Below are 25,272 nucleotides of genomic sequence, written 5' to 3'. Positions count from 1 at the left end.
CTAGCTCTAATTTTTCAGCAATCACTTGACTCAGGATGTATCCCAGACGACTGGAGAATAGCAGAAGTAACTTCAATTTTCAAATCAGATGATAGCTCTAGTCCTTGTAATTACAGACCAATTTCTATTACATCAGTTTGTTGTAAGATATTAGAACACATACTGTATTCCCAAATAATGACCCACTTGAACCTAAATAATCTTCTCCTGGAAACGCAGCATGGTTTCAGGCGCAATAAGTCCTGCCAGACACAACTATTTGAACTAATAACTGATCTCCACACTTCGTTTCATTCTTCTTCTTACATCGATGCCATTTTTATAGATATGTCTAAAGCTTTTGACCGCGTGCCCCATAAGCGATTACTGCTTAAAATTCACAATCTCCAGTTGGACCTAAACACTACTCGTTGGATTCAGGCATTCCTAAATAACCGCACTCAGTCAGTAAAAATAAATAATTTCTTATCTAAAAGCGTGCGCGTTAAATCTGGGGTACCACAAGGCTCTCTTTTGGGACCCTTACTGTTCCTAATATATATAAACGATATAGCTAACAACATAGACTCCAACATACGCCTTTTCGCTGACGACTGTGTGGTTTACAGAACAATAGTTAATCCGGATGATGTTGTTACTTTACAATCTTATCTAACAAAGTTAACCAATTGGTGTTGTACATGGCAAATGGTAATTAATACGGATAACACAAAATATGTAAAATTTTCTACAAGTACTGATCAATCCCCTAATAGTTACATAATTAATCATACGCAAGTTGAACCAGTTTCCTCATTTAAATATTTAGCAGTTATTCTTAATGCAAACCTGACTTGGAACTCTCACGTCGAACTTATCATTACCAAAGCGCTGAAAAAACTTGGCCTCCTAAAGCATGCATTACGGCAGGCTAACTCTGATAACAGGCTTCACGCTTATCTTTCGCTAATTAGACCTTCATTAGAGTATGCGTCAATAATATGGTACCCCCACCATCTTTATCTTACAAACTTACTAGAATCCGTTCAAAATAAAGCTGCAAGGTTTACGAAAAGAAATACGAACAACGGACGCATAGCCAAAGACGGATATTGTACCGTGTGGCTGCAAAGTCAGTAAATTGCGTACATGCGCTCTTTTTTGATAGCGTTTGAGACTGCTGTCTACTGTTATAGGAAATGCTTGATCGAGAATCGACACCGGTCGTTTATGTTTAGGCACTTCTTCCCGTTCTGTCGCCACACAGCAGAATGCGAGTCCCTGTAATCTGCTATATTCAGTCGCCAACCGCGCAGCACCGTGATTGCAGATAACATGATGCGATCAACAATCATCCTGCTCAGTGGTAGCCGCGTGAAAAGGCGCTGAAAAATAAACGACCATGCGTCGCTTCTCCATCAAGCATTTACCTTAAAATAATGATTGATTGTAGGGTTTAACGCACCGACGCAACGCAGGTGATGAGGCGCGCCGTAGTGGAGGGCTCCGGATTAATTTTAACCACCTGGGGATCTTTAACGTGCACCGAAATCTCGTACACACGGGCGTTTCTGCTTTTCGCCTCCATCAGAAGAGCGGCCGCCGCGGCCGGGAATCGAACCCGCGAACTCGAGCTCAGAAGCACAACGCCTTAGCCACTGAGCCACCGCGGCGGGTTTAGCTTAAATGAAGGTATGCCGCAGTCTCAAATGCTGTCGAAAAATTACACATGCCAGTGCGCAGTTTACAGACTTTGCTGCCGGACGGTGCAGCATACGTCGGAGGTTGTGTGCTCCGTTGTTCGGATTTCTTTTAATCCCGCCGGCACGGTGTAAGTGTTCAGGCAATATTATGTTTATGGGTAGCGCAATAATTCATTTGCAAGTCGTTCTAATTATAGAAGCAATAACGTGCAAAGCACAATAAAATTATCCCTCTGCTGGCTTGTATACATGTAGAAACGAATCCCTCCATGCGTGTAAACTCTTATGGCCACCAGAAAGAAAATGTATTAATAGCCGATACAAAGACCCGCCGTGCTAAATACTAAACGGGTCGCCTAAACAATAAACACTGCATGCACCACTTGGCAACTCTATAACACCACTCACTACACAACAGTTGACTCTACAGTTCTCCACAGTTCACTAGTACACACAACACTAGAACCACTATAACACCGAAAGATGACTGTAGATCACATCCTCGACAGTTCACGACAATACATCACCATCAATACAACCGTAAATAGGGTAGAATAAACACTTTTATTTGCTTGTTTACCACACGAATCAGGGGGAGTTTCAGAGAATTTATTACAACCAACATATCAGGGCGCAGCGACTAGGGATAACAGCGCTGCCCTAAGAACAGAAAATTATCGAATCAGTTTGCATGCAACATGGTCATTCTACACAAAGCATAAAATTTTTGGCACCGTCAACAAGCTACTAGAAATCAAGACACACAAATTTCACCAGTGTTCAAAGAAATAGTTTATAAACTATACTGTACTCAGTACGGCACTAGAGTGACGCTCAGGATATTGCTCCTGACCTCTATAAAGCGCGTAGACCAGCGTATAAGGAACGCTTCTTACCCTAGAGCTGCCAACTAATGCTCTAAATGACTCATCAGAATCGACCGGAGACGCCACAGCAGTGGGAACATTGCCCGTTGTGGCCGTGCTCGAAGACATGCAACACCACGATTTCTCCACAAAACAAAAGCACCAGCCCACATCAGAAAGTTGACCAACACATCATTTGAACGAGTGTTCATTCGAAGTGTGAGTGCGAACATCCTGCTTAATACAGTCCAGAATGTTGCCGCTACACGACAGTAAAACAAGGCATGTTCTGATGTTTTAGTGTGGCCGCAGTGCGGACCCATGCGGAACGCACAACGCCGAATCTCGCCAGACGGTCACACGTCGGGAGACCTTCCCAGCCACGTAACAACCCGAAATCCCGACCATCAGCCGGAAGTGTCACCGAAGTCAACTGATTACAATGGACACCGCGTGACCTTCCTATCTTTTGGTTGTCTAATCGGGTTATTGTGACTTTTTCGCACCGTTCACTTGCCGTAATTTCCCTTAAACGTAGGCTTGGCAAGGAAGACTGGAAATTTCGCATCGTTTTTTAAAGCATACGCGTAAAATGGCGGCGGCTGCTTAGCAGAAGGACCGGCGATGTGCTCTTCATAAAATAATGACCTGGAAATTCCGAGAAAGTACTGTAGCAGCGCCTTCCCTGGGTGCTCGTCTGAGTCTACAAGGTCGATCACGGCATGTACGGCCAGCACGTTGCACATGGTTTGCAAACAAGGCAGACTAAACCCACCCATTGACTTGGGCAGCCTCATCTGTGCTCGTGACACTGTTTCTGTTTTGCCCGCCCCGAAGAACGATCCAAACTTTGGGGCGAACTGTCGGGTGAAATGGCGCGTTGGTTTTGCTACGCCCTACATAAAAAAAGGGCCGCCGAGACGGACGACTTAATTAAGTAGCTTTGCTCAGCAAGAAAAAGCCTGAACTTTCCTGCAACTGCAAGACGCTGCTCCGCAGTCTCTAGGAGGTGCTTCTACGTACTACGCGCTACTTCACTCGAGGAATGGAAAACCACACCTAGAACTCGAACAGCCGTCGCCCATTCTACGTCGCCCCTCCAAGCCAGACACAAATGTACCGAAACGCACGGCCATCGTTTTCCCCTGTTCAGTCGTGCTTAGGACAGCTCAAAGCACTCATGAAATAGCCGCATAAACGCTTGGTAGCTGTCCTCACCCGGAATGAACAGGGACACGTCGTCCGCATACGCGGACACATTAACTTGGCCCATGCGTGGCAACGGAAAGCCGCGGATGGCAGTGCTTGAATCAACACCGGGGAGCAGCTGGTCAAGACAAATTACGAAAATGCAATGGTGACAAGGGGCAGCCCTGCCTTATCCCACAGGTGACAGAGAACAGAATACTTAAAAGCCCGTTTACAAGGATTCCACCGCTCATGTCCGAGCACAACAGCTCGAGCACAGCTACAAAGTCTGGCGCAAAGCCATATTGGCGTAAAACGCCTAGCAAGTGTCGGTGCTCCACTCTGTCAGAAGCGTTCCCTTGATCGAGAGAGGTGAAGCACCCAGAAGCGCTAATCTATGTCGCGTAAATGAACAAATCGCGCGTCAATGTGAGGGAGGAGAAACTTGCGCCACCTGGTACGCTGCACGTTTGCGCTTGGCTTATGATATCGGATAAAACGGTGCTGGTGCGTCTGGCCAAAATGGATGCTACAATCTTGTAGTCAGTGTTCGGTAGTGTAATCAGTCGATACGCCAGCGGCTGCGTAGGATCCCCGCCTGGTTTTGCGATCAAGATGACATGGCCTTCACAAAAAATGTCAGGTCGCACTCCGCGCTGGAGAAAGCCATTCACCATGTCAAGGAGCGCCTCCCAAATGGCCGAAAAAAACTTAGTGTAAAATCCAGCAGGGATACCGTGAGGCCCAGGCGCCGACGCACCGTTCAATTTTTTACACACTCTCTCAAATCGTCGGCATCCACAGGAGCACACAGCAAATCAAACAAGTGATCTGGCACGCATGGCAGTACCCCACAAAATGCGCTAAGCTTGTCCTCAAATTCCTGTGCATCCCAAGACACGCTCTCGGTCGAGAAAAGGGTGGCGAAATGTCGCACGAATAGCTCGGCTATGTCTTCATCACTCGGGCTAACCGACAAATCGGCGAGTGTAACTTGTCGAACAGCGGCTAACCCAATCTCTTCAATCGACCCAGCTTTAATATGACTGAGTACGGAGACGTCTGAGACTGGCCTGCCCAAGGTCTGCGCACGGCTCGCCGCTTTGATGACTGCTGTAAGAGGGACTCGTAGCGTACTTTCAGCAGGTTGACGTTGTTCCGTATCGCGAAGATTAAGGTGCCCCCTCTCTGTACGATGCGAAGTCTCCCCAACGTGTCGTTAAGTGCGGCCGGGATGCGCATTTTACGCGCACGACCCTCCTTAACAAAAAGCACGCGCCAGTGGTCCTTCGAACTGTACTCGCACAGAGCAGTCAACGAAGCCTTTAGTGCTGCGGAACTGTCCCTGTCGGTTAGCAGACGCTCGTCCATCCGCCACATCTGGTGGCAGGGTGTACAGTTCCCAAGGTTAAGTGTTGCTAACACAGGCCGGTGATCAGACACGCGACGAACTCCAGCCGGTAAGGAGAAGACATCACAGCATCCCACGTAGCAGCTCAGCTCGCGTGGAAAATAGAACTTATCTAGCCGACTGCCAGATTGTCCTCTTTCCCAAGTGGCGAAAACCTGTCGCCGTGAAGCTGCACCCACGCGTCATCAAGATGGAATTGACCGATGAGGTCCTTCAATACCCGGGCACCACTATAGGGCCGACCTTGCCCAGGTCCCCGCACATCACGCTGAGTGTCGGTCACACAATTAAAATCGCTCACCAAAAATGTTGGGTAAGGTTCGAGCATGAACGCGTCAAGGGATGCAAAAAAGTAGGACGAGTCAGAGTGCTACGCAGGTGCGTACACTACAACGGCTCGCACGCGACGAGCGAGAAAGAAAAAAATCAACGGCAAGAACGCGCCCTCCTATCCCAAAAGTACAATGAGCCTTGCGGCGCGAGCTCTCGCGCAGAAAGATGACGCCTACGCCAAAAGCAATCCTCTCTGACATGGTAGAAAAAGCTTCAACACAAAAAAATTGGACACGTATCTGCTCCTTTCGTTGCAAATGTCATCAAAAGACGATAGCCTTTGTAGGTATTTGCCAAGGAAATGCCCCCCCCCCACTTCGCTTTCCCGCTCACCCATGCTGATCCTGTTCCGTCGCGCTCATCCCAAAGTAAACGCACTAAAGGTTTGCTGTAGGCGATTTGAAATTACCGCGTTCCACTGCTACAGGCGGTGTTCCTAGATGCCAGCGCTGCAGTACGGCGGAGACGCGCGTGAATGGAGGCGGCCGACTACAAGGTTTATAGAACCGCGTGGCCGTGCTCCACGTGCGTTCCAAGCAGAACGTGGAACCTAGCTAGTGGAACCACTCGTTGCTTTTGCCGCGTGATTTTTGATATGCCGCCAGGAGGCGGCGGTTTTCTGCAGTAGATGTATAATATCATTTGGTATCGAAAAACCAAGCACACAGGAGTCTTTTAATAAAGGAACACTGTAAATATCCCTTGTGTACTACTTTCCTGTGTTATATTTGCGTAATGCCTTGTTCTTGTTCAGCAAAGTTGACAAGTATGAACATATAAACTGGGCTTAGACGTTTATATTTGGCTATGAGTATATAGGACTATGGCGCAGTAAGCATTTTACTTTGGCCGGGTGGCTGAATCGAGTTACAGACCGACAGACGGACAGACATACAGACAGACCAAAGTTTCTGTGCTTAAGTAGCCCAAGAAAGACTCTCGTCTTTCAAACGCGGGCGAAACAAAAGAATGTCGCGTGGAGTACGAAAATTGCAATCCTGCAAAAAGAGAACGTCAACGTGTTGCGCCCGGGCATAGTGCTTGACCTCCCTGTGTTTGTCTATGTCCCGTAAGCCATGAACATTAAACGTAAAACAACGCACCAGCGTACGCTCGTCGTAATGAAGCCACAACTCACATTAACGTCCTCTTTGCTTATACTGGAGACGGTACCATGTCCAACGGTTTCAGAACTAATGAGTACAAATTTAATTTTTTTCGTTTTTAATGTTATAAGAATAATAAAATGCTCTCCTTTACCAAAAACGCTTCGTTTTTGTTAGCTTATATACCCATTCAAACATTTCTTAAAAATAACACGTCCATTCACCTTCATTTTTTATTTTACTTTATGCCGTCTAAGTACGATCAGAAATTTTAAAATAGAATAAACAAAACACAAACGCACCAGTAGATGGAACTTTTGACTTTGCTTGTACAAATTTTCGGAGCATTGAAAATTGGAGAGCAGTTTCGAAACCTTCAATTTTGCCGCACGGAATCTTAAGGCCGTAGTTCAAGCCCATAAAATATAATTGGTAATGTTAGCGCCCATCGCCGAAAAAAAAAAGTGCAAAGGCGGACGCAGAACACCGGTTGCTTGCTCACGTTTAACACCAACAGACAATATACATCGATTTGTGCACAGTTAACAAGGTCATCTGATCTTACCCTGTTTATAACCTAGCGCATTACCTGTGAAGTTTGCGGTGGTGGCATGTCCGTCCGAGAAACTGCTGGGTAACGCGAAGTTGCAAAGACGGAACTCTTAGCGCCATGCAGTCTCAGACAACGCGCGTTTGCAAACGAAGGTGTTGGACACAACCCGTTGCGTCGAAACAGTTTGCGGATGCAAACAGCAACAATTCCGCGCCTTAGCACTATTCACTTCCCAAAGCAGTTTGACGACCCACGGGGCTGGTTCACAAGAGCATCACAACGTAAAACATAAGCTGCCCCGGTGAAACCCGACAGCTTGAAAGCGCAACAGATGCGGCGGATAACAAGCGACGACTTGTTCCGCCGCTGTGTAACAAAGGAAAGGGAAGTTGCTACACTCCCACACTGTCACATAACATCCGAAGGAACGGTGAATAGGCGATGGTCACACGGGTATGAGTCAAGCAGCGTCTGCCGCTCTCGCTGGACTGCTGCCAATGTTCAATGGCGAGACAGGCGTTACAAAAACGCCGCCCGCATTCCGCTCCGGTAGCCTGCCAAGCCATTCGTTTCTGAACGTTTCCGCCTGCTACGTGCGGGTGTTGCAATTCCCGAAGTGCCGTCGATGCGGCCTAGACGCTGGAAACGTTGTAATGGAGCGAGAAATTGCATTTTAGAGTCACACATAGCGTACGAACAGTGCTATTTTTAATTCGCGCTTACACGTTGAAAACACCGGTCACGGCACGAACACACACAGCCTTTACAGATAACACATCGCCGGTGGACAGGTTAGTTTCAATCTGGTACAGGATGTGGCCCCGTTCGAGATCACGACCCCCCGTTCGCTTGAAGCTGTACTGAAAGCCATTTCTGGTATTAATATTGTTACACAGTTCACTTCCTTTACTCAACAGAATGCAGTGGCTGAAATATGAGTAGACTGCGACGCGTGTAACTTACTTCAAATGGTCTGATTCATCGTGCCAACAGAACATCGCGCGCAGCGCTGTGCGGCAAATGTATATCAGCGGGACCTCACTCCGTCAGAGGGAAAATAAGTGATGTGCCCGTCTCCCTCCAGCGCTTGTCAGAATGTCGTGACGTCTCTTGACGTGCGCGGCCCGACGAGCCGCGATTGGCCGCTGGCGCGTTCACTATTGACACACGCAGCCAGAGCTTTAGACATAACCAGTGCCCAGAAAGACACTGCTGCCAAAAATAAAGTTCCACACGTTGGCAAAGAGCCCGTAATAAAGCCAAGAATCGCCACAGAAGCCGACGTCATGTCATTTATTGATAGCGGTAATCGAATTCCCGCCTCACTTCTTGGCCTAACGTCTTCAGGCAGCTCATCCACTCATCGCCGTCAGCGGGGCGGTCGAAACAGCCCCTCCTGCGGCCTTTGCGTTGTTTTGACGTCCGCACAAAACGGTGAGGTCATTCCGTGATTCTGTCACCCGCGCCTTTCGGGCCGGAACCGCGGAAAACCAAAACGTATAGTTTTCAGGCCGTTTAATTCACTAATCTATCGCTCGCTGAAGTATTAAGGGCGAAGGCCTTTAGGACCTCGCAATGTCCGTGCCGTTGTCTGGTGTTGTCCGCGCGCAGCTGATGATGATGATGATGATAATGAAGTTGATGTAGTGCCTTAACCCCTTGAAGCGGTTGGGCACCAAAAGAGTGTCCCAGACGGTATTACGAAAAAACGGCACACACACACACACACACACACACACACACACACCCACACACACACACACGCACACACTCACACACACACACACACACACACAAACACACAGGGGGACATAAAAACACAAGAAAGTTATCGAAAAGTTGTTTCACGGTGAGCGCGCGGTGCTCCATGAGCGATCGCACACGCTCACATCAGTTGGCGAGGGCAGCACAGAAACAGAAGTCATCGACGAAAGATATTACACGGTGACCGGTCGGTGATCCGCGCGCGAATGCACTCACACCATTTTCTTCCTCCATGACTCACACACACACTGTTGACGAGGGGAGCATAGGTTGTCGGACAAAGAGAGTTGTTTCACGGTGAACGCACACTGTCCGCACATCATTCTAAGTCATCTATTCAGAGCGGCACACACTGTATTATCATCCGAGCGCTACTGCACACAGCATTCTAAGCCATCTATTCAGAGTCGCACACACTGTTGTTAAGGTCCCTAAAATTACTAAGGTAGCGCCATCTTTAGATCTCGCCGCCTTTCGCCCTCGCCCGCGCTCCTTTCTTACTTCGTTTTTTGTCATTTTCTTTTTCGCCGGCGAACGCCGCGCGCCATTGGCCAAGGGAAAAGTCACTTGGTTTTTTTTTTTTTTTGCTCCGCCGCCGGGTCGCCTCGCCGATGCCTCGCCGGCTGAGACATTGCGCAACGCCGCCGCTGCGACGCCATTGCTGGCTTCCGAGCCACCGAGCTTCAGTACGGGCTTTATCGTAGGCGCCAGCTAATAGCAAAGTAGGAATTAGCTGCTCGTTTCGAAAAAATGTCGCACCGGTGTCGTTTTATGTTGCTTCTCGGTGCCGATGTGTTGTGCCTTAGGCAGCGCGAATATCGTGAGGCAGGGCACAAGACTTCGTTATTCCGCCCGGGAAACGCGACGCAGAAAGGAGAAAAGTTTGGTTGCATAGATTTGAGCAGGCATACTTCAGGCCGACGCTGCCATCACTCTTTAGCGAGGTAAATTTCTGAATGTTTGTTCTTGCTCTGCTAAATTCTGCGCCAGCTTGAGCGGTCATTTACGAAGAAATGCGTATTCCCTTCGCGACCGTCGTCCACTCTTTGTTCTGAGTAGGCATTGCGCAAAGCGCCGGGTTCGTCCCGTCGTAAGCTTTGGTTTGGATAAGAGGCCGTGCATTTGTCATGTGCGCGCTTAACTTCCAGCATCAATATCAGCGGCGTAGCATGTTCAGTCAGTTGTCGTAAGGTTTTCGTGACGCGAGAATTGTTCACCTGAATTCATGCTTGTTTTGGCCGACGGCAGCTTGCGTCTGACCATGTATCGTGTGCGTTCCGAGTGCGTGTACGCTCTTTTTGGCGTGAAGTCATGTTTTGTGTGTTAGCTACCCGGGTGGTATTATAATCCCGTTGTTATGACATTGGAGTGATTTGCTCCGTAATATGGGCTTGGTCGGTGCGGCGCAAATTGAGGCTGTTGAGAGAAAAAAAATTGCGGCTAGGTAAAACAATTTAAGGCCAGCTAATATAGTGACCGCGCCGTTGACGTACGTTTGATTCGCAATTTCTGTTATCGCTTTATTAAATTCGCCCACGTTTGAATGAGCACTTCAAATGCATATTCGCACCGTAATGGCTGTACGCCCTTTATTTCGTGTATGCACAGAGGAACGTTAATTACGACTTACGTTTGCATTACACGTGATGCCGTATATTTGCAGTGTGCGCGCTTACTTCACCTTAGTAGTCAATGGCGCAGCGTATCCAGTCATTGCGATTTGAACCAAAACACAATGGGCGACTATATTATTTTCAGCAGACGTATTTTTGTCCAGCAAAGCGCTTGCTAAACGGGTTTAGTGTAGCGAGTTGAGCGGACGTGGCACTGAGCAGATGCGCGAACACGAATTTGACCATGCTACGGTAGAACGGTCACTAACTCCCTTCTGCAATGCATTATTGCCTATATTTGCGGAGTGTTTGTGGCGCATCTCAAACTCGGTGGCGACATTTTTTTCCCTTCTCAATAGGATTATTTCACGGATCAATTTGAGCAACGGATATTGGAGAAGCTTGGCGTTAAAAAAACTAAACCCAAATGCCACTCCCAACATTTTTTCTCACGGGAAGCCACGTCAGCAACACAAGCCACCTGCACGACGTCATTACGGACGTTTGTTCCAATAAAATATCTATTTGGTGACACCAATTCATTTTTGTGATTTATTGTTTCCTCTTGATAATCATCCTCTTTTGAATTTTTTTCGGGTGTATCCCTGTGTTAGTGCATGCAATGTACAAATATGCCAGAATATATCCCAGCACAAAACAATTCTGTCCAGGCGCCCCCATTAACAACGGCTGTAAACGACCGCGCCCGGTGAAAAAACGTATTGCATGATTAATTAACTGCAGTAACTAGTTACATATTTTTGTACCTAGAGGGACTCAATCTCTGGTTCGTATGAGAAATAAGAGGCCACAAATCTGTAATTTCACTTTACCCCATCGATTGATCGCAGTATTTTCTGGCGCGTATTCCCAGAATTACAAGTCTGCGTTTTTCACTCGGTTCGCACATGAACGTACGGCCGCGAGTGCAGTTTAGTGTATCCGGCTGCGAAGTCGGGGAAGCAGGGGCTTTTCACGTCGCTGTACGTGCACACACGCACAACAGCATGTGTATGTTTTTAATCTACTCACAGCAGTCTATAACGACATGAAGGTGAAGGAAACATTTCTACAAAAACGGCAAAACACTCTAAACTGCGCGTAATTAAGGTCGGATGTAGGTAGTTAGCAAAAGCGGGCGCAGAGTGAACGCCGGTGAGGATTCACAATTATCGCAAGAAAGGCGAGTGCAAGGACGCCAGCGCAGCGCTCGAACTACGGCATTTGCGAATGAAGCGCTGTGTATACTGCCGTGAACCATGCGCAAGACCTCTGTGTGGTGATTGCACGACCACAGTCACGCGAATGCAAGAACGGAACTACCGTAACAGAGCAGTTTGAAATGTCCACGCTCGATCCTTTCGCATTCACGAGCTATCCTGAGCTCGTGAATGCGAAAAACCGCGCTGTGCGTATGCGCCAGCGGCATCCGCCCCGCAAATATCCCCTTGTAGACAAAAATATAAAACAAAACACTATCACTCAGTGCGTGTTGGTAAAACGGGGCTCTAGAAATCCTATAAATGCTACCAAAGAGCGATTTCGGCGCGAAAACAAGAGCAAACTGCAGCGAGCGCCCTGAAGCGTAGCGAGGGCGTCTGCTCTCAAGTGGCCAACAAATATGGCGGCACCGGCACGGAGTTAAAGGGACCGCGGCGCCGCGGGTGAGGGGAAAGAAAAAAGAGGAGGGCAGCGGAGAAGGAGGGAGCAGTTGGCGCTACCTTAGTAATTTTAGGGACCTTCACTGTTGTACCATCCGCGCGCCATCTGAGGAAAGCGCCGCAAAGTGCAGTGGCAAGGAGCGCGAATTTCAAAGGGTACAAAATGCAAAAACCAAGCAAAAACCGTGAATTGTCAACGCTAATTGGCAGAAAAAGAGCAGTTGCAATTACAGTTGAAACTACAGTGACTACAGCGGGCTACACGAGAGGGCGTTGCGGTGCAATGTGTATATAAGCGCGTTTCGGAATGAACAGACCAACATCACGGGAACGTGCATAGACCTCGTCTTTGCCAAATGCAATCTAGCCGCCCTCGAACAAGGACTGTCTCTGCACTTCACCGATCACAAGGCAGTGATCGTGAAAGGGAAACACAACCCAGAACTCGTCACAACGTACCGCCAATACCGTCAATAAATCCCTGCATATTGTCACGATGCCAAAAACGACGCAGTTGTCTTCAAGGAAAACAAGTTTATTGTAGCGAACTTGTGCTCCCCTAGCAACTCAAAGAACACACAGGCAGGCGGCGAAGCAGCAGTCAGCAGAGTGACGTACGCAAGCGAGCGTCGGTAATCGGAATACCGCGGCGTCTGCTCTGCAGGTTTTTATCTTTGGGGCGAGTGTTTCTCGAACCGTCAATTTACATCTAGAACGTTGTTCATCAAACAAGATTATTCGACGCTAGTGACGTTAGGGCGAAACGCTCTCCGTATCAGAATGAGACAACCCGTGCGGCATCAAAATACAGCATGAAACACGCGCTTCGCTTGGGATACATTTAACATAGCCGGGCGCGGCTGGGCAGTAAAAAGAAAACATAAACAAACCAAACAAATGCCTAGTTCGCGGCAATATATACACTGCACACACATTAGTCCATCCATTATTGCATTTAATGCGTGATATTTCATGTCAATTCAGCCTAAATCGGGCCAATCAAATCACACATCTTCATGCTTTGATCAATGCCGATGGTGCAAAGCACTCGGATGTGAATTGTCTTTCTTGTGGTGATTGCCATTTACAGTGCATTTACTGCACCTCAAAATTATTTAAAACAAACACTGCATCAGCTCGCACAGACGATGACGCTCATTAGACAGGCAATACATAACTTCCGCCCCAGTGGATCGCCCCATCGGCATCGTTCCTGGCGGGGAAATTTCTGATTTTTTAAAGTTTTGTTTCGTATTGGCAAGCCTGTTAAGCATTGATACAAATCAATAAAAACGGAACACAAAATTTTGATGCCAGTACTTCTTTAAACTTCACGGGCACCCCGGCATCGCGTCTCGTTTTACGGCGCCGTCGGCGTCACAGTACGTTACAAGCGATCCAAAAGTAAAACAAAGCTGGGCAGCGGCTGCCAAACGCCACAAAGCTGCATGCCAGTTCTGCAGATGGGAATCTTCGCGTGGTCATCCGGCCGACCAACATCGATGAACAAATGCTCTCCCTATCACCGGCTCTAGCGAAATCACGCTGCTGCCGTCCATTCTCGTCGGGGACTTTATTCATGCTTGATGCAATCATTTGATTGCCCGCGTCTTTTGGACAACTTGGTTTTCGGAAGCGCGATCTCTGTATCATTCGGAATTACCTCACATTCACTCCGAGTGAGTTTCGTGTCTTGTGATTCGCTCGATGTCGTGTTCGAGGCTCATAGGGTTTAAGCGCCCATTGATGAATTAGTCAAGTGGGGCCAAAATCATGCTTGCTCAAGGAGATTCACGAATGCAACAAACGGCAACGAAAAACTTCATGCGGGTGTTGGCTACAATGTTTTAACCATCGAAATACCCAAGTAGGTCGTCAACGGAAGTGCAAAAGTGAGCGCATTAAAACCAGCTGCTGAACCCCAAATTGGCGTATTACCAGGGAGGAACAAACATAACGTAAAAAAAATATCTCAGAATACGATGTTTCGCTCGGGGCCGCAAGACTTTAACTCTGTCCACACTACATGGCAGTAAAATCCCCGCCGGAACCCGAGAACGGGTGTGCGGTTATTTGAGTGGATGCCACTAACATGGATATAATTAAGAACATTAATTGGGGAAGTGTCTTAGAAGTGTATAATTTGTTTTAATCATAGCACAAGAGCCAACTTCTGTGGCCCTAACAAGATAATTGGAGAGCCCCCGCGAGCGGAAATGATGCGTTGAATTATACAGCGGGGCGGTTATAGGCTAACTACGTTTTTTTGTTTCTTCCGCACAGCCAAAAAAGGTCCTGCCTCCGGCAAAGTGTTCTCCACGAGCACTGCATATTTTGATTCTCGGTGGTGTATATTGCCCCTGGAAAAAAGTCTCCTCCAGTAATGGATCTGTGTTTGTGTTTACAGGGGAAGCCGAATATACAAGAATTGGTATGAGTTTGGTCTTATTTCAGGTGGTTTTCCCACAATGCGTGTTGTACAGTGAGGGCACGTCAAAAAATATATAGGCGGCGATAGCCGCGTAGACATCACTGACTACTACAGGGCCGTGTGCGAGAAGCGTAAGAGTGATGTCCGTGTTCGGAAGGTCGAACACCGCGAGGCAAATACGCAAGACGTCTTGTCTGCGTGGCTAGAATATCTGAAATCTGCCACAGCGTGACGGCGCCGCCTGAGTCCGATTTTGTGGCCAACCAATAACCCACAAATAGGTCCACTGGTCATCCTACTTCACACAGTGGAACGGGATGATTTCTTTCGGCCGTTTGGTATACCGCATGGCAGATGTAATTGAAGTTGGCGGTAACATCATATGGTAATAAACTGTTGTTTTGGTATGAAAAGTAATGAATCTTTAGAATTGAAGATCTACAACTGCTTGTTTCAAATGTTACAACTTGCCATTCCTTTCTACACATTTGCCAATTAAAAAAGTTCTAATAGCTATGTTCGTGTATGTTGGGTTATAAAGGCAATTTGTGTTGAAGTGACTGGTGTTCAATCGGCTCACTTATTCAGTGTCACTGAGCCACCATATTTTCTATAGTAACGGCAATACCCGTGTGCAATAATTTTTCGTGCGTTCGTCTGAACTACGCTGGTTTAGGGCGAAATTTACCAAACCCTTTTAACTCAACATTGCACTATGAACTCGCCGCCTAACTAATCGCTAATTCCGCAAGTCACGCAGACTCACAATGTTACATTCCTGATGACGCAGGAAGCCCACCCCGCTGAAGATCTCGCTGAAGATCCCCTGTTCTCTACATATTACATGAAACGTCAACTGTGAATTCGGTTGCTTCCAAAAGGGGAAGTATGCTTCATGCTTCCCGTTGACAAAGCGGTTACGTGTGATTTCGTGATTTTGTCTCTGCAGTACGTTCACTGGTACCAGTTTTAAAGTGTGCCTTATTTCTCTCTACTGAAAGCCCGCAGTTGTTCTCGTTATTTCTTAATTAGCTGACCCCTTCGTTTATCTACACTCCGATATATATATATATATATATATATATATATATATATATATATATATATATATATATATAGGGAATCAGAATAGGAAATGAGGGGCTTGTTGAAAATAAGATAAAAATAAGGGTTGGCTGTCAAGAAAACCTCTGAAAGCAAAGGGGGGGATATGGTAGGTCATAGAAACTGATAAAGAATTTAGAAAGAAAGAAACTCGAGAAAAAAAATGCACGCAAGGTGCGATCCGAGCCCGCGACTTCCAGAATTCCGTTCTGGTGCGATAACCACTACGCTACCGGCGGGGCTATTTTTCCCCTCCACTTTCTGGGGTATTTATGTCAATGTAATTTTTTCGTGTGCTTGGGGGTGGTAGCCAGCGCCACTCCGACTTGTCGGGGTGAAGGGGACCTTCTTTTTAACCCTCGGGCCGGGACTCGAGTCTCTACGACATGTCGAGAGTGGTCGACTAGCGTTGAACCCTCATAGAGACACTGAAGTGAATTTGTCAAACTCCCGTTTTTGCTTGCACTGCGTAGACTGGCTCAAATTAGCACACTTTTCATCGTTTATTCGGTTGACAAATCGGTAATTATTTTACAAAGCGCGAAAGAAGAAAAACTACCATGCGCGGTTTGCGGCGGCCGCACCAACTAAAGCTGTGACGTTAGGAGGAGCGGGCACCGTGATTGGACGATGCCCAAGGTGAGCAACCAAACAAGTTTCGGTTTCGGTTTCGGTTCCGTAAAACACAACCGTTGGCGTTGTTGGATGGGCATTCTCAATAACTCAGTAATCATCGTACCGCGCTTGTGCCACGTTGTCAGCTGTAAAAATGCATAAAGATAAGCCTCCTAGGACGGATTGGAATCGTAGCATTCACTAGCCGAAACCTACGCAGTGCATGAACGCCCTCGCGTACCCGCAGACGCCCAAATGTCATGCGCTTTTCCCCCATGTTTGGAGCTTGCCTCCCTCATGCCTGTGTCGTAAAAAGCGCGTTCGCACCAGGCCAAGGGTCTGTTCATTCTGGCCTGTGCCCACTGCCTGCAAGCAGTCGGTGCTTTGGCAACAGCACGCCAACGAGAACTCGCTAGCGCGCCAGTGCCAGCCTGCGCGCGTTTTGTGAACTAGTTCGTGGAGCCATGAACGTTGCGGCCCAAAAAAGGTGAACTCAATATAGAAAACATCGGCGGAAAACGAAAAAGTTAACTTACAAAAAAAAAAGCACGTACCCGCGGGGATTCGAACTCGTGACTTGCAAAACACTTGCGCTGACATACCTAGCGCTCCAAACAACTCGGCCACGAACCCGCGCTGCCGACCTTGGAAATATAAGGTATATAATGTATAACTAGTTTACACTTTTATTTAGTTTTGGCATTTCAAGCAGCTTAGGTGACTATTTGTTGTATTGCGCTCGTGCAGTAAGCGTCGCCCGACTTTCCACAATAGCTCACGTCTAGCAATTGCATTTCGTAGACGGAAAAGCGTTCGCAGATGCGTAGTCGTGCTGCTGACCGCTGTGCTTGTTCGCCCAGCACGAAAAGTGCTTCCGGCACCCTAGTTTTACGCTGAACGGTAAAAATATCAGTTGATTTTACTTCCTTAGAACCTATATTGACTTCGCTGACTCTTCCACGGCCTTCAAGAGGCCTTATATTTTCCTACTGGCATACCAGTCAGCGAAGCGTCGCATGTGCGCTTGTGTGAAGCGACCTTGACTTGGAGCTAGATACAGTGTACAAACTAACCAAGTCATCATCATCATCACCAGCCTATCTACGCCCACTGCAGGGCAAAGGCCTCTCCCATTATTCGCCAATTACCTCGGTCCTGTGCCAACTGTGACCAATTTATCCCCGCAAAATTCTTGATCTCATCTGCCCATCTAACTTTCTGCCGCCCCCTGCAACGCTTGCCTTCTCTAGGGATCCACTCTGTTACCCTTAATGACCAGCGGTTATCTTGCCTTCGCATTACATGCCCTGCCCATGTCCATTTCTTCTTCTTAATTTCTACTAATATGTCTTTAACACCAGTTTGCTCCCTGACCCACTCCGCTCTCTTCTTGTCCCTTAATGTTACACCTATCATTTTCCGCTCCATTGCCCGCTGAGTCGTTCTCAATTTAAGTTGAACCCTCTTAGTGAGCCTCCAAGTTTCTGCCCCGTAGGTGACTACCGGTAAGATGCAGCTGTCATACACTTTCTTCTTCAGCGACAATGGTAGGCTGCTATTCATTATCTGAGAATGTCTGCCATATGCACCCCACCCCATTCTGATCCTTCTAATTATCTCTGCCTCATGGTTTCTTTACTAACCAAGTAAAGAAAGGCAAATTCTACCATTCACAAACGTGTCCTGGCTTCGTTTCAACTGAGCGAACGAATTGTGACGACCCGTCGGCGGCCGGCGGACGAAAAGCTGGGCCGACTGACTCTGTCTGAAGGCCGGGGAGCCGTGCAGTAGTGCAGCCAATAGCGAGCTCGGCTTCTCGCGACGTCACACGAAAACGCCGCAGAAAATGGGCGAGCGTAAAGAGAGGAGGACAGCATTTTCGATTTAATTTTCCTACTAAATAAAATCGCGTAAACGCGCCCAGGGTGGTCGAAACATGGCCTGGGGACTCCGGACTACAATTTGCGCAAGTAATCCCGCAATGTTTACATATCACTTCAGTGTCCCTTTAAGCTCCCTATGGCACCAAGACTGCCAGAACAGAGGCCCTCGCTATGCCTGTAGCGAATGAGAATAGGAAATGAGGGGCTCGGTGAAATAAGACAGAAAATAAGGGTTGGCAGTCAAGAAAAACTCGGAAAGCAAAGGGGAGGTTGTGGTGGGTCATAGAAACAGATGAAGAATTTCTCCCATTCCTGATTCGCTACATGCTTATCGACGGCCTCTGTTCTGGCAGTGTTGGTGCCAAAGGTAGCTTAAGAGGGTTCAACGCTGGTCGCCCACTCTCGACATGTTGTAGACACTCGAGTCACGGCCTGGGGAATAAATAGAAGGTCCCTTCACCTGGAGTAGCCCGAGTGGCGCTGGCTACCACCCCCAAGGGCAGGAATAAAAAAATACCTTAACATAAATACCCGAGAAGGTGTTGGGGAAACTGCCCCGCCGGTAGCGTAGTGGGTGAACTGGCATTTGTGTTCCCATATGCCAGTTCAACCGAACAACCCCTTCTTCATTCACCTTCAGTGTGTTGCAGAATTACTGTATAATCTCGTAGTTCGTTTTAAACACAAAAGTTTTGATAAGTAAGCTGCAACTTTGTTGCAAGGTGGGGAGTGCGCGCCAGCAAGGAATATGCTGGCTTTCGGGGACCGACCAAGCATTGCACGTACCTTCCCAATGTGGCGCTTGGTGTCGCGGGTCTCCGTGTCACCCTCGGAAGTATGCATTGTGCAATTACCTATTTTTTCAGCGCACCAGGTCACCCAGTGCCGTATACCTACCAGGGGCGTAGCGAGGGGAGGGAAAGCTTTTTGGGCCTTGAGCCCCCTCCACCTACCTCAACTCTCCAACCTCCCCCCCTTTTACCGCGCTGTCATGTACGGCGCCCAACGCAAGCACCTGCCCCGGAACCCCTCCTCGGATATTGTCTAGAAACCTGGAATACTGTCAGAGAAGAGCACCTACTCTCCCTTCGTGGCCCATTTCCCTCCTGGGATGCTTACATCCTATGCAAGGCCTTCATCACAGGGATCCATGAATGGACGGAGAGTCGCTGCTCAGAACAAACTAGGCAAGTTTTGGGCCGTCACCGCAGGCCTGGCTGCTCCAGTACGTCCATGCAACCAGGGTGTCCAACAGAAGCAAGTGCGCTAACCCCTTCGGATTTCGTCTCCGCCCATCCTCCCCTCGAATTTTCCTGCGAATTTGGAGGTGCGGTCCTGTACTTGCGGGAAAATGATTATTGCCACACCTACAAAAATAGGATGCTTTGCCGCACGAGAAGTGAATTCGCACTATCTAGAACGGGATTTTTGTATAAATATACACTCTTTTGCCAGTGACACTCTTGTTGCTCTAATGCAAATGTCATCTTCTCGCTATGTTCAACACAAGTGTTCATATGACTTATTTTGGTGCGAGTAATCTTGGTGTATTATGCGCTGCACGTTACAGTTGACTAGGTGCTCCTCCGCTACATATTCGCAAAAGAGACAGCGGCGTTAACATTTGTCTCAAAATCTCGCATGCATGCAAATATTAACAAAAAAGATTCTTGGAGGAAAACGCAACTTTAAAATGAGATAACCACACGCGAGTTTGTTCTTTCGTGGATTCTACGTTGATAATTCGCTCCATGGTTTTATAGTTATAGCTGAAGTCGTTCTTTCCCTGCAAGCTTCTTGCTTCTTGTTTGTTAAGCATACATGTTTATATTTGTCCTATATTTTCATGTTTGTTGAAGCGTTATTCCTTCTTACGTAGATAAAACAGAAATCAGAAAGGAGATATAGCAATTCTTCCCCAATTATCGGCGTATGCGAATACGTTTTTTTAAATAGTTTAACTTCGTGTTCTCGACAGTTAGTACATTTATTTTCAGGTTATAGTTGATATTTCCAGATAATAATTTCAGATTACGATTATGTATATTATCATTGAGTAGTTATGTATTGATTACACATAATTAACCACTTGAAAAATGATAGGGGGAAGGTTGAGGTGCAAGTTTAGCCCCCTCTCAAACCAACCCTACCCCGCTCAGTGAGCCAAATTTCTGGCTTCGCATCTGCTGTATGTCGCTTAGAATGCCGACGCTAGTTCATTCCTATCATCTAGGCGGAAAATGAAATGGTAGTGACAAACCGAAAACGCCAACGTGCACCCTCGCAAAGCGAGAACTACGGCCGACATGTGACAACTAACGAACACTTTAACATGCCTTTGTAACGCGTGTGGTGGGTTCTACCTCACAGATGTGATAGAAATAATAGCTGACACAAAAAATGCATAGATTTCCGGCGTTTTTGCTCTTGCAAATGAAACGCACAATAATGTAGGCGTACTGCAAATAGAGAAACCGCCAGGCGGCAAGCGCCGCAAAAGACCGCCGCACCCTTCTAACCGACACTGGCGATCATAGGGGAAGCTTGGGTCAGTGAATGAAACTTTTCGCCGGCGTTGCCTCACCATAAAAGCACTGAAGGAATATCCTACTACCTTGTTACCCCAAGAGACATTCCCACGCAAGGCTCGGAAGATTTGTCTTGGAACCAAACAACCAGAATATCTTTTGGACGGCGTTATTTCGCTGTTACCATTTTCATTCCTGTGTTTAAAATTAAAAAAAAAAACGCACGGACAAAGGTTAAGATCTAAACACCAGGGATCGTACTATACGCCCTCTTCACCACGACCTCAAACGAACTCTCCACGCCACCTGTTTTGATGTAAGGTATTTCCTGCCCCTATGGAGGAATTTTTCTTTCATCAGTCGCCAATGTTCCTCAAAGTTTACGTTATGCCTTATATATTCTTCGAGTGGAAACAATGAAGTCTCCTTTAAACACAAAGCGCCGTTTGTCTACGCTGTTCAATATAAACACAAAGTTGGGTATGTAGATATGTACAACCACTTTCAATAATGACACTTTGAAGCATTGCAACTCCAGCCGGATTTACCTAAACACTCCCAATACAAAGGAACATAATTAAAAGTGGGCAGAAAAATAACCGTAGAATTTGCTCGATAATGCAGCTTACAGTCCACCACCTCTGTTTCATATCCCTCACATACCGTTGCTGATAACAAGGCCTTATTGCTAAGGGATTGTTAAAGTAACGTTGTAAAGATGTGCATGAAGGGGTCAAGGCGACAAAATAAATGTTTCCCTATTTTGAGAGAAATACATCTTGGTAAGTCCCTCCACTACAATCAAGGAAAATATTTTCCATGAGCAAAAACAAATCGCGAACAAATAAAATGCTTTCAATTACGCTAAACCTTGCCTAAGGAGTGATGTAATATAAAGAACACTAAAAAATGAGTTACCCGTGTGTTTGCTGATCGTTAGCATCCTGGCGTTTTGATCTAGCGGAAGAGGGGGAACCACTAAGACTGGCGGTGGCTTTTGGTATCGGCTGCCAATCGCGCCGACTTCTTTTGTAACATAGTGGCCAGGAAGTGGCTGGCGAGTTGCCATTGATTAATGCTTTATCAACACCAAAAGTATTTTGTTAAGCCTGCGGTAACATTTTTGCTAATGTAACTGGGTCACCCACACTGTGTAACGAATCAAACTTATATCCCCATGGCCGCTCCACAACATTTTCATATGCTCTGCGGCACAACAACACAGGAATATTATGCACGGGGGCGGGGGGGGGGGGGGGGGCTTGAAAGAAATAAGAACAACGCACGCATAGCCACAGACGGATGTTGTACCGTGTTGCTGAAAAGTCAGTAAACTGCGTACATGCGCACTTTTTTGATAGCGTTTGATACTGCGGTCTACTGTTATAGGAAATGCTTGATCGATAATCGACACCAGTGGTTTATGTTTAGGCACTTCTTCACGTTCTGTCGCCACACAGCAGGATGCGAGTCCCTGTAATCTGCTATATTCGGTCGCCAACCGCGCAGCACCGTGATTGCAGATAGCATGATGCCGATCAACAATCATCCTGCTCAGTGGTAGCCGCGTGAAAAGGCGCTGAAAAATAAACGGCCATGCGTCGCTTCTCCATCAAGCATTTACCTTAAATTAATGATTGATTGTAGGGTTTAACGCACCGACGCAACGCAGGTGATGAGGCGCGCCGTAGTGGAGGGCTCCGGATTAATTTTGACCACCTGGGGATCTTTAACGTGCACCGAAATCTCGTACACACGGGCGTTTCTGCTTTTCGCCTCCATCAGAAGAGCGGCCGCCGCGGCCGGGAATCGAACCCGCGAACTCGTGCTCAGAAGCACAACGCCTTAGCCACTGAGCCACTGGGGCGGGTTTAGCTTAAATGAAGGTGTGCCGCAGTCTCAAATGCTGTCAAAAAATTACACATGCCAGTGCGCAGTTTACAGACTTTGCTGCCGGACGGTGCAGCATACGTCGGTGGTTGTGTGCTCCGTTGTTCGGATTTCTTTTAATCCCGCCGGCACGGTGTAAGTGTTCAGGCAATATTATTTTTTATGGGTAACGCAATCATTCATTTGCAAGTCGTTCTAATTATAGAAGCAATAACGTGCAAAGCACAATAAAATTATCCCTCTGCTGGCTTGTATACATGTAGAAACGAATCCCTCCATGCGTGTAAACTCTTATGGCCACCAGAAAGAAAATGTATTAATAGCCGATACAAAGACCCGCCGTGCTAAATACTACACGGGTCGCCTAAACCATAAACACTGCATGCACCACTTGGCAACTCTATCACACCACTCACAACACAACAGTTGACTCTACAGTTCTCCACAGTTCACAAGTACACACAACACTAGAACCACTATAACACCGAAAGATGACTGTAGATCACATCCTAGACAGTTCACGACAATACGTCACCATCAATACAACCGTAAATAGGGTAGAATAGACACTTCTATTTGCTTGTTTACCACACGAATCAGGGGGCGTTTCAGAGAATTTATTACAACCAACATATCAAGGCGCAGCGACTAGGGATAACAGCGCTGCCCTAAGAACAGAAAATTGTCGAATCAGTTTGCATGCAACATGGTCATTCTACACAAAGCATAAAATTTTTGGCACCGTCAACAAGCTACTAGAAATCAAGTCACACAAATTTCACCAGTGTTCAAAGAAATAGTTTATAAACTGTACTGTACTCAGTACGGCACTAGAGTGACGCTCAGGATGTTGCTCCTGACCTCTATAAAGCGCGTAGACCAACGTATAAGGAACGCTTCTTCCCCTAGAGCTGCCAACTAATGCTCCAAATGACTCATCAGAATCGACCGGAGACGCCACAGCTGTGGGAACATTGCCCGTTGTGGCCGTGCTCGAAGACATGCAACACCACGATTTCTCCACAAAACAAAAGCACCAGCCCACATCAGAAAGTTGACCAACACATCATTTGAACGAGTGTTCATTCGAAGTGTGAGTGCGAACATCCTGCTTAATACAGTCCAGAATGTTGCCGCTACACGACAGTAAAACAAGGCATGTTCTGATGTTGTAGTGTGGCCGCAGTGCGGACCCTGTGCGGAACGCACAACGCCGAATCTCGCCATACGGTCACACGTCGGGAGACCTTTCCAGCCACGTAACAACCCGAAATCCCGACCATCAGCCGGAAGTGTCACCGAAGTCAACTGATTACAATGGACACCGCGTGACCTTCCTATCTTTTGGTTGTCTAATCGGGTTATTGTGACTTTTTCGCACCGTTCACTTGCCGTAATTTCCCTTAAAGGTAGGCTTGGCAAGGAAGACTGGAGATTTCGCCTCGTTTTTTTAAAGCATACGCGTAAAATGGCGGCGGCTGCTTAGCAGAAGGACCGGCGATGTGCTCTTCATAAAATAATGACCTGGAAATTCCGAGCAAGTACTGTAGCAGCGCCTTCCCTGGGTGCTCGTCTGAGTCTACAAGGTCGATCACGGCATGTATGGCCAGCACGTTGCACATGGTTTGCAAACAAGGCATACTAAACCCACCCATTGACTTGGCCAGCCTCAGCTGTGCTCGTGACACTGTTTCTGTTTTGCCCGCCCCGAAGAACGATCCAAACTTTGGGGCGAACAGTCGGGTGAAATGGCGGGGTGGTTTTGCTACGCGTGCTACATAAAAAAAGGGCCGCCGAGACGGACGACTTAATTAAGTAGCTTTGCTCAGCAAGAAAAAGCCTGAACTTTCCTGCAACTGCAAGACGCTGCTCCGCAGTCTCTAGGAGGTGCTTCTACGTACTACGCGCTACTTCACTCGAGGAATGGAAAACCACACCTAGTACTCGAACAGCCGTCGCCCATTCTACGTCGCCCCTCCAAGCCAGACACAAATGTGCCGAAACGCATGGCCATCGTTTTCCCCTGTTCAGTCGTGCTTATGACAGCTCAAAGCACTTATGAAATAGCCGCATAAACGCTTGGTAGCTGTCCTCACCCGGAATGAACAGGGACACGTCGTCCGCATACGCCGACACATTAATTTGGCCCATGCCTGGCAACGGAAAGCCGCGGATGGCAGTGCTTGAATCAACACCGGGGAGCAGCGGGTCAAGACAAATTACGAAAATGCAATGGTGACAAGGGACAGCCCTGCCTTATCCCACAGGTGACAGAGAACAGAATACTTAAAAGCCCGTTTACAAGGATTCGACCGCTCACGTCCGAGCACAACAGCTCGAGCCCAGCTACAAAGTCTGGCGCAAAGCCATATTGGCGTAAAACGCCTAGCAAGTGTCGGTGCTCCACTCTGTCAGAAGCGTTCGCTTGATCGAGAGAGGTGAAGCACCCAGAAGTGCTAATCTATGTCGCGTAAATGAACAAATCGCGCGTCAATGTGAGGGAGGAGAAAATTGCGCCACCTGGTACGCTGCACGTTTGCGCTTGGCTTATGATATCGGGAAAAACGGTGTTGGTGCGTCTGGCCAAAATGGATGCTACAATCTTGTAGTCAGTGTTCGGTAGTGTAATCAGTCGATACGCCTG

The 25,272-nt window shown here is 47.4% G+C and overlaps 1 protein-coding gene across 1 annotated transcript in view; it reads right to left on the bottom strand.

Annotated features, from left to right (window-relative positions):
• LOC144149912 (medium-chain acyl-CoA ligase ACSF2, mitochondrial-like) overlaps nucleotides 1-7,294 on the bottom strand; it is a 197,421-nt gene extending 190,127 nt beyond the window's left edge. The window contains exon 1 of the mRNA XM_077681646.1: nucleotides 7,176-7,294. Within this exon, the coding sequence (XP_077537772.1) occupies nucleotides 7,176-7,258 (83 nt within the window). The 5' untranslated portion in view covers nucleotides 7,259-7,294. The remainder of the gene's footprint in view (nucleotides 1-7,175) is intronic.
• Nucleotides 7,295-25,272: the final 17,978 nt, after the last annotated feature.

This window comes from Haemaphysalis longicornis, unplaced genomic scaffold (assembly GCF_048455015.1).
Source record: "Haemaphysalis longicornis isolate Haplotype H1 unplaced genomic scaffold, Haemaphysalis longicornis Haplotype H1 scaffold_8, whole genome shotgun sequence".
Lineage (NCBI taxonomy): Eukaryota > Metazoa > Arthropoda > Arachnida > Ixodida > Ixodidae > Haemaphysalis > Haemaphysalis longicornis.
The sequence above is the reverse complement of the archived record's forward strand: the minus strand, read 5'-3'. Positions and strand labels throughout refer to the sequence as shown.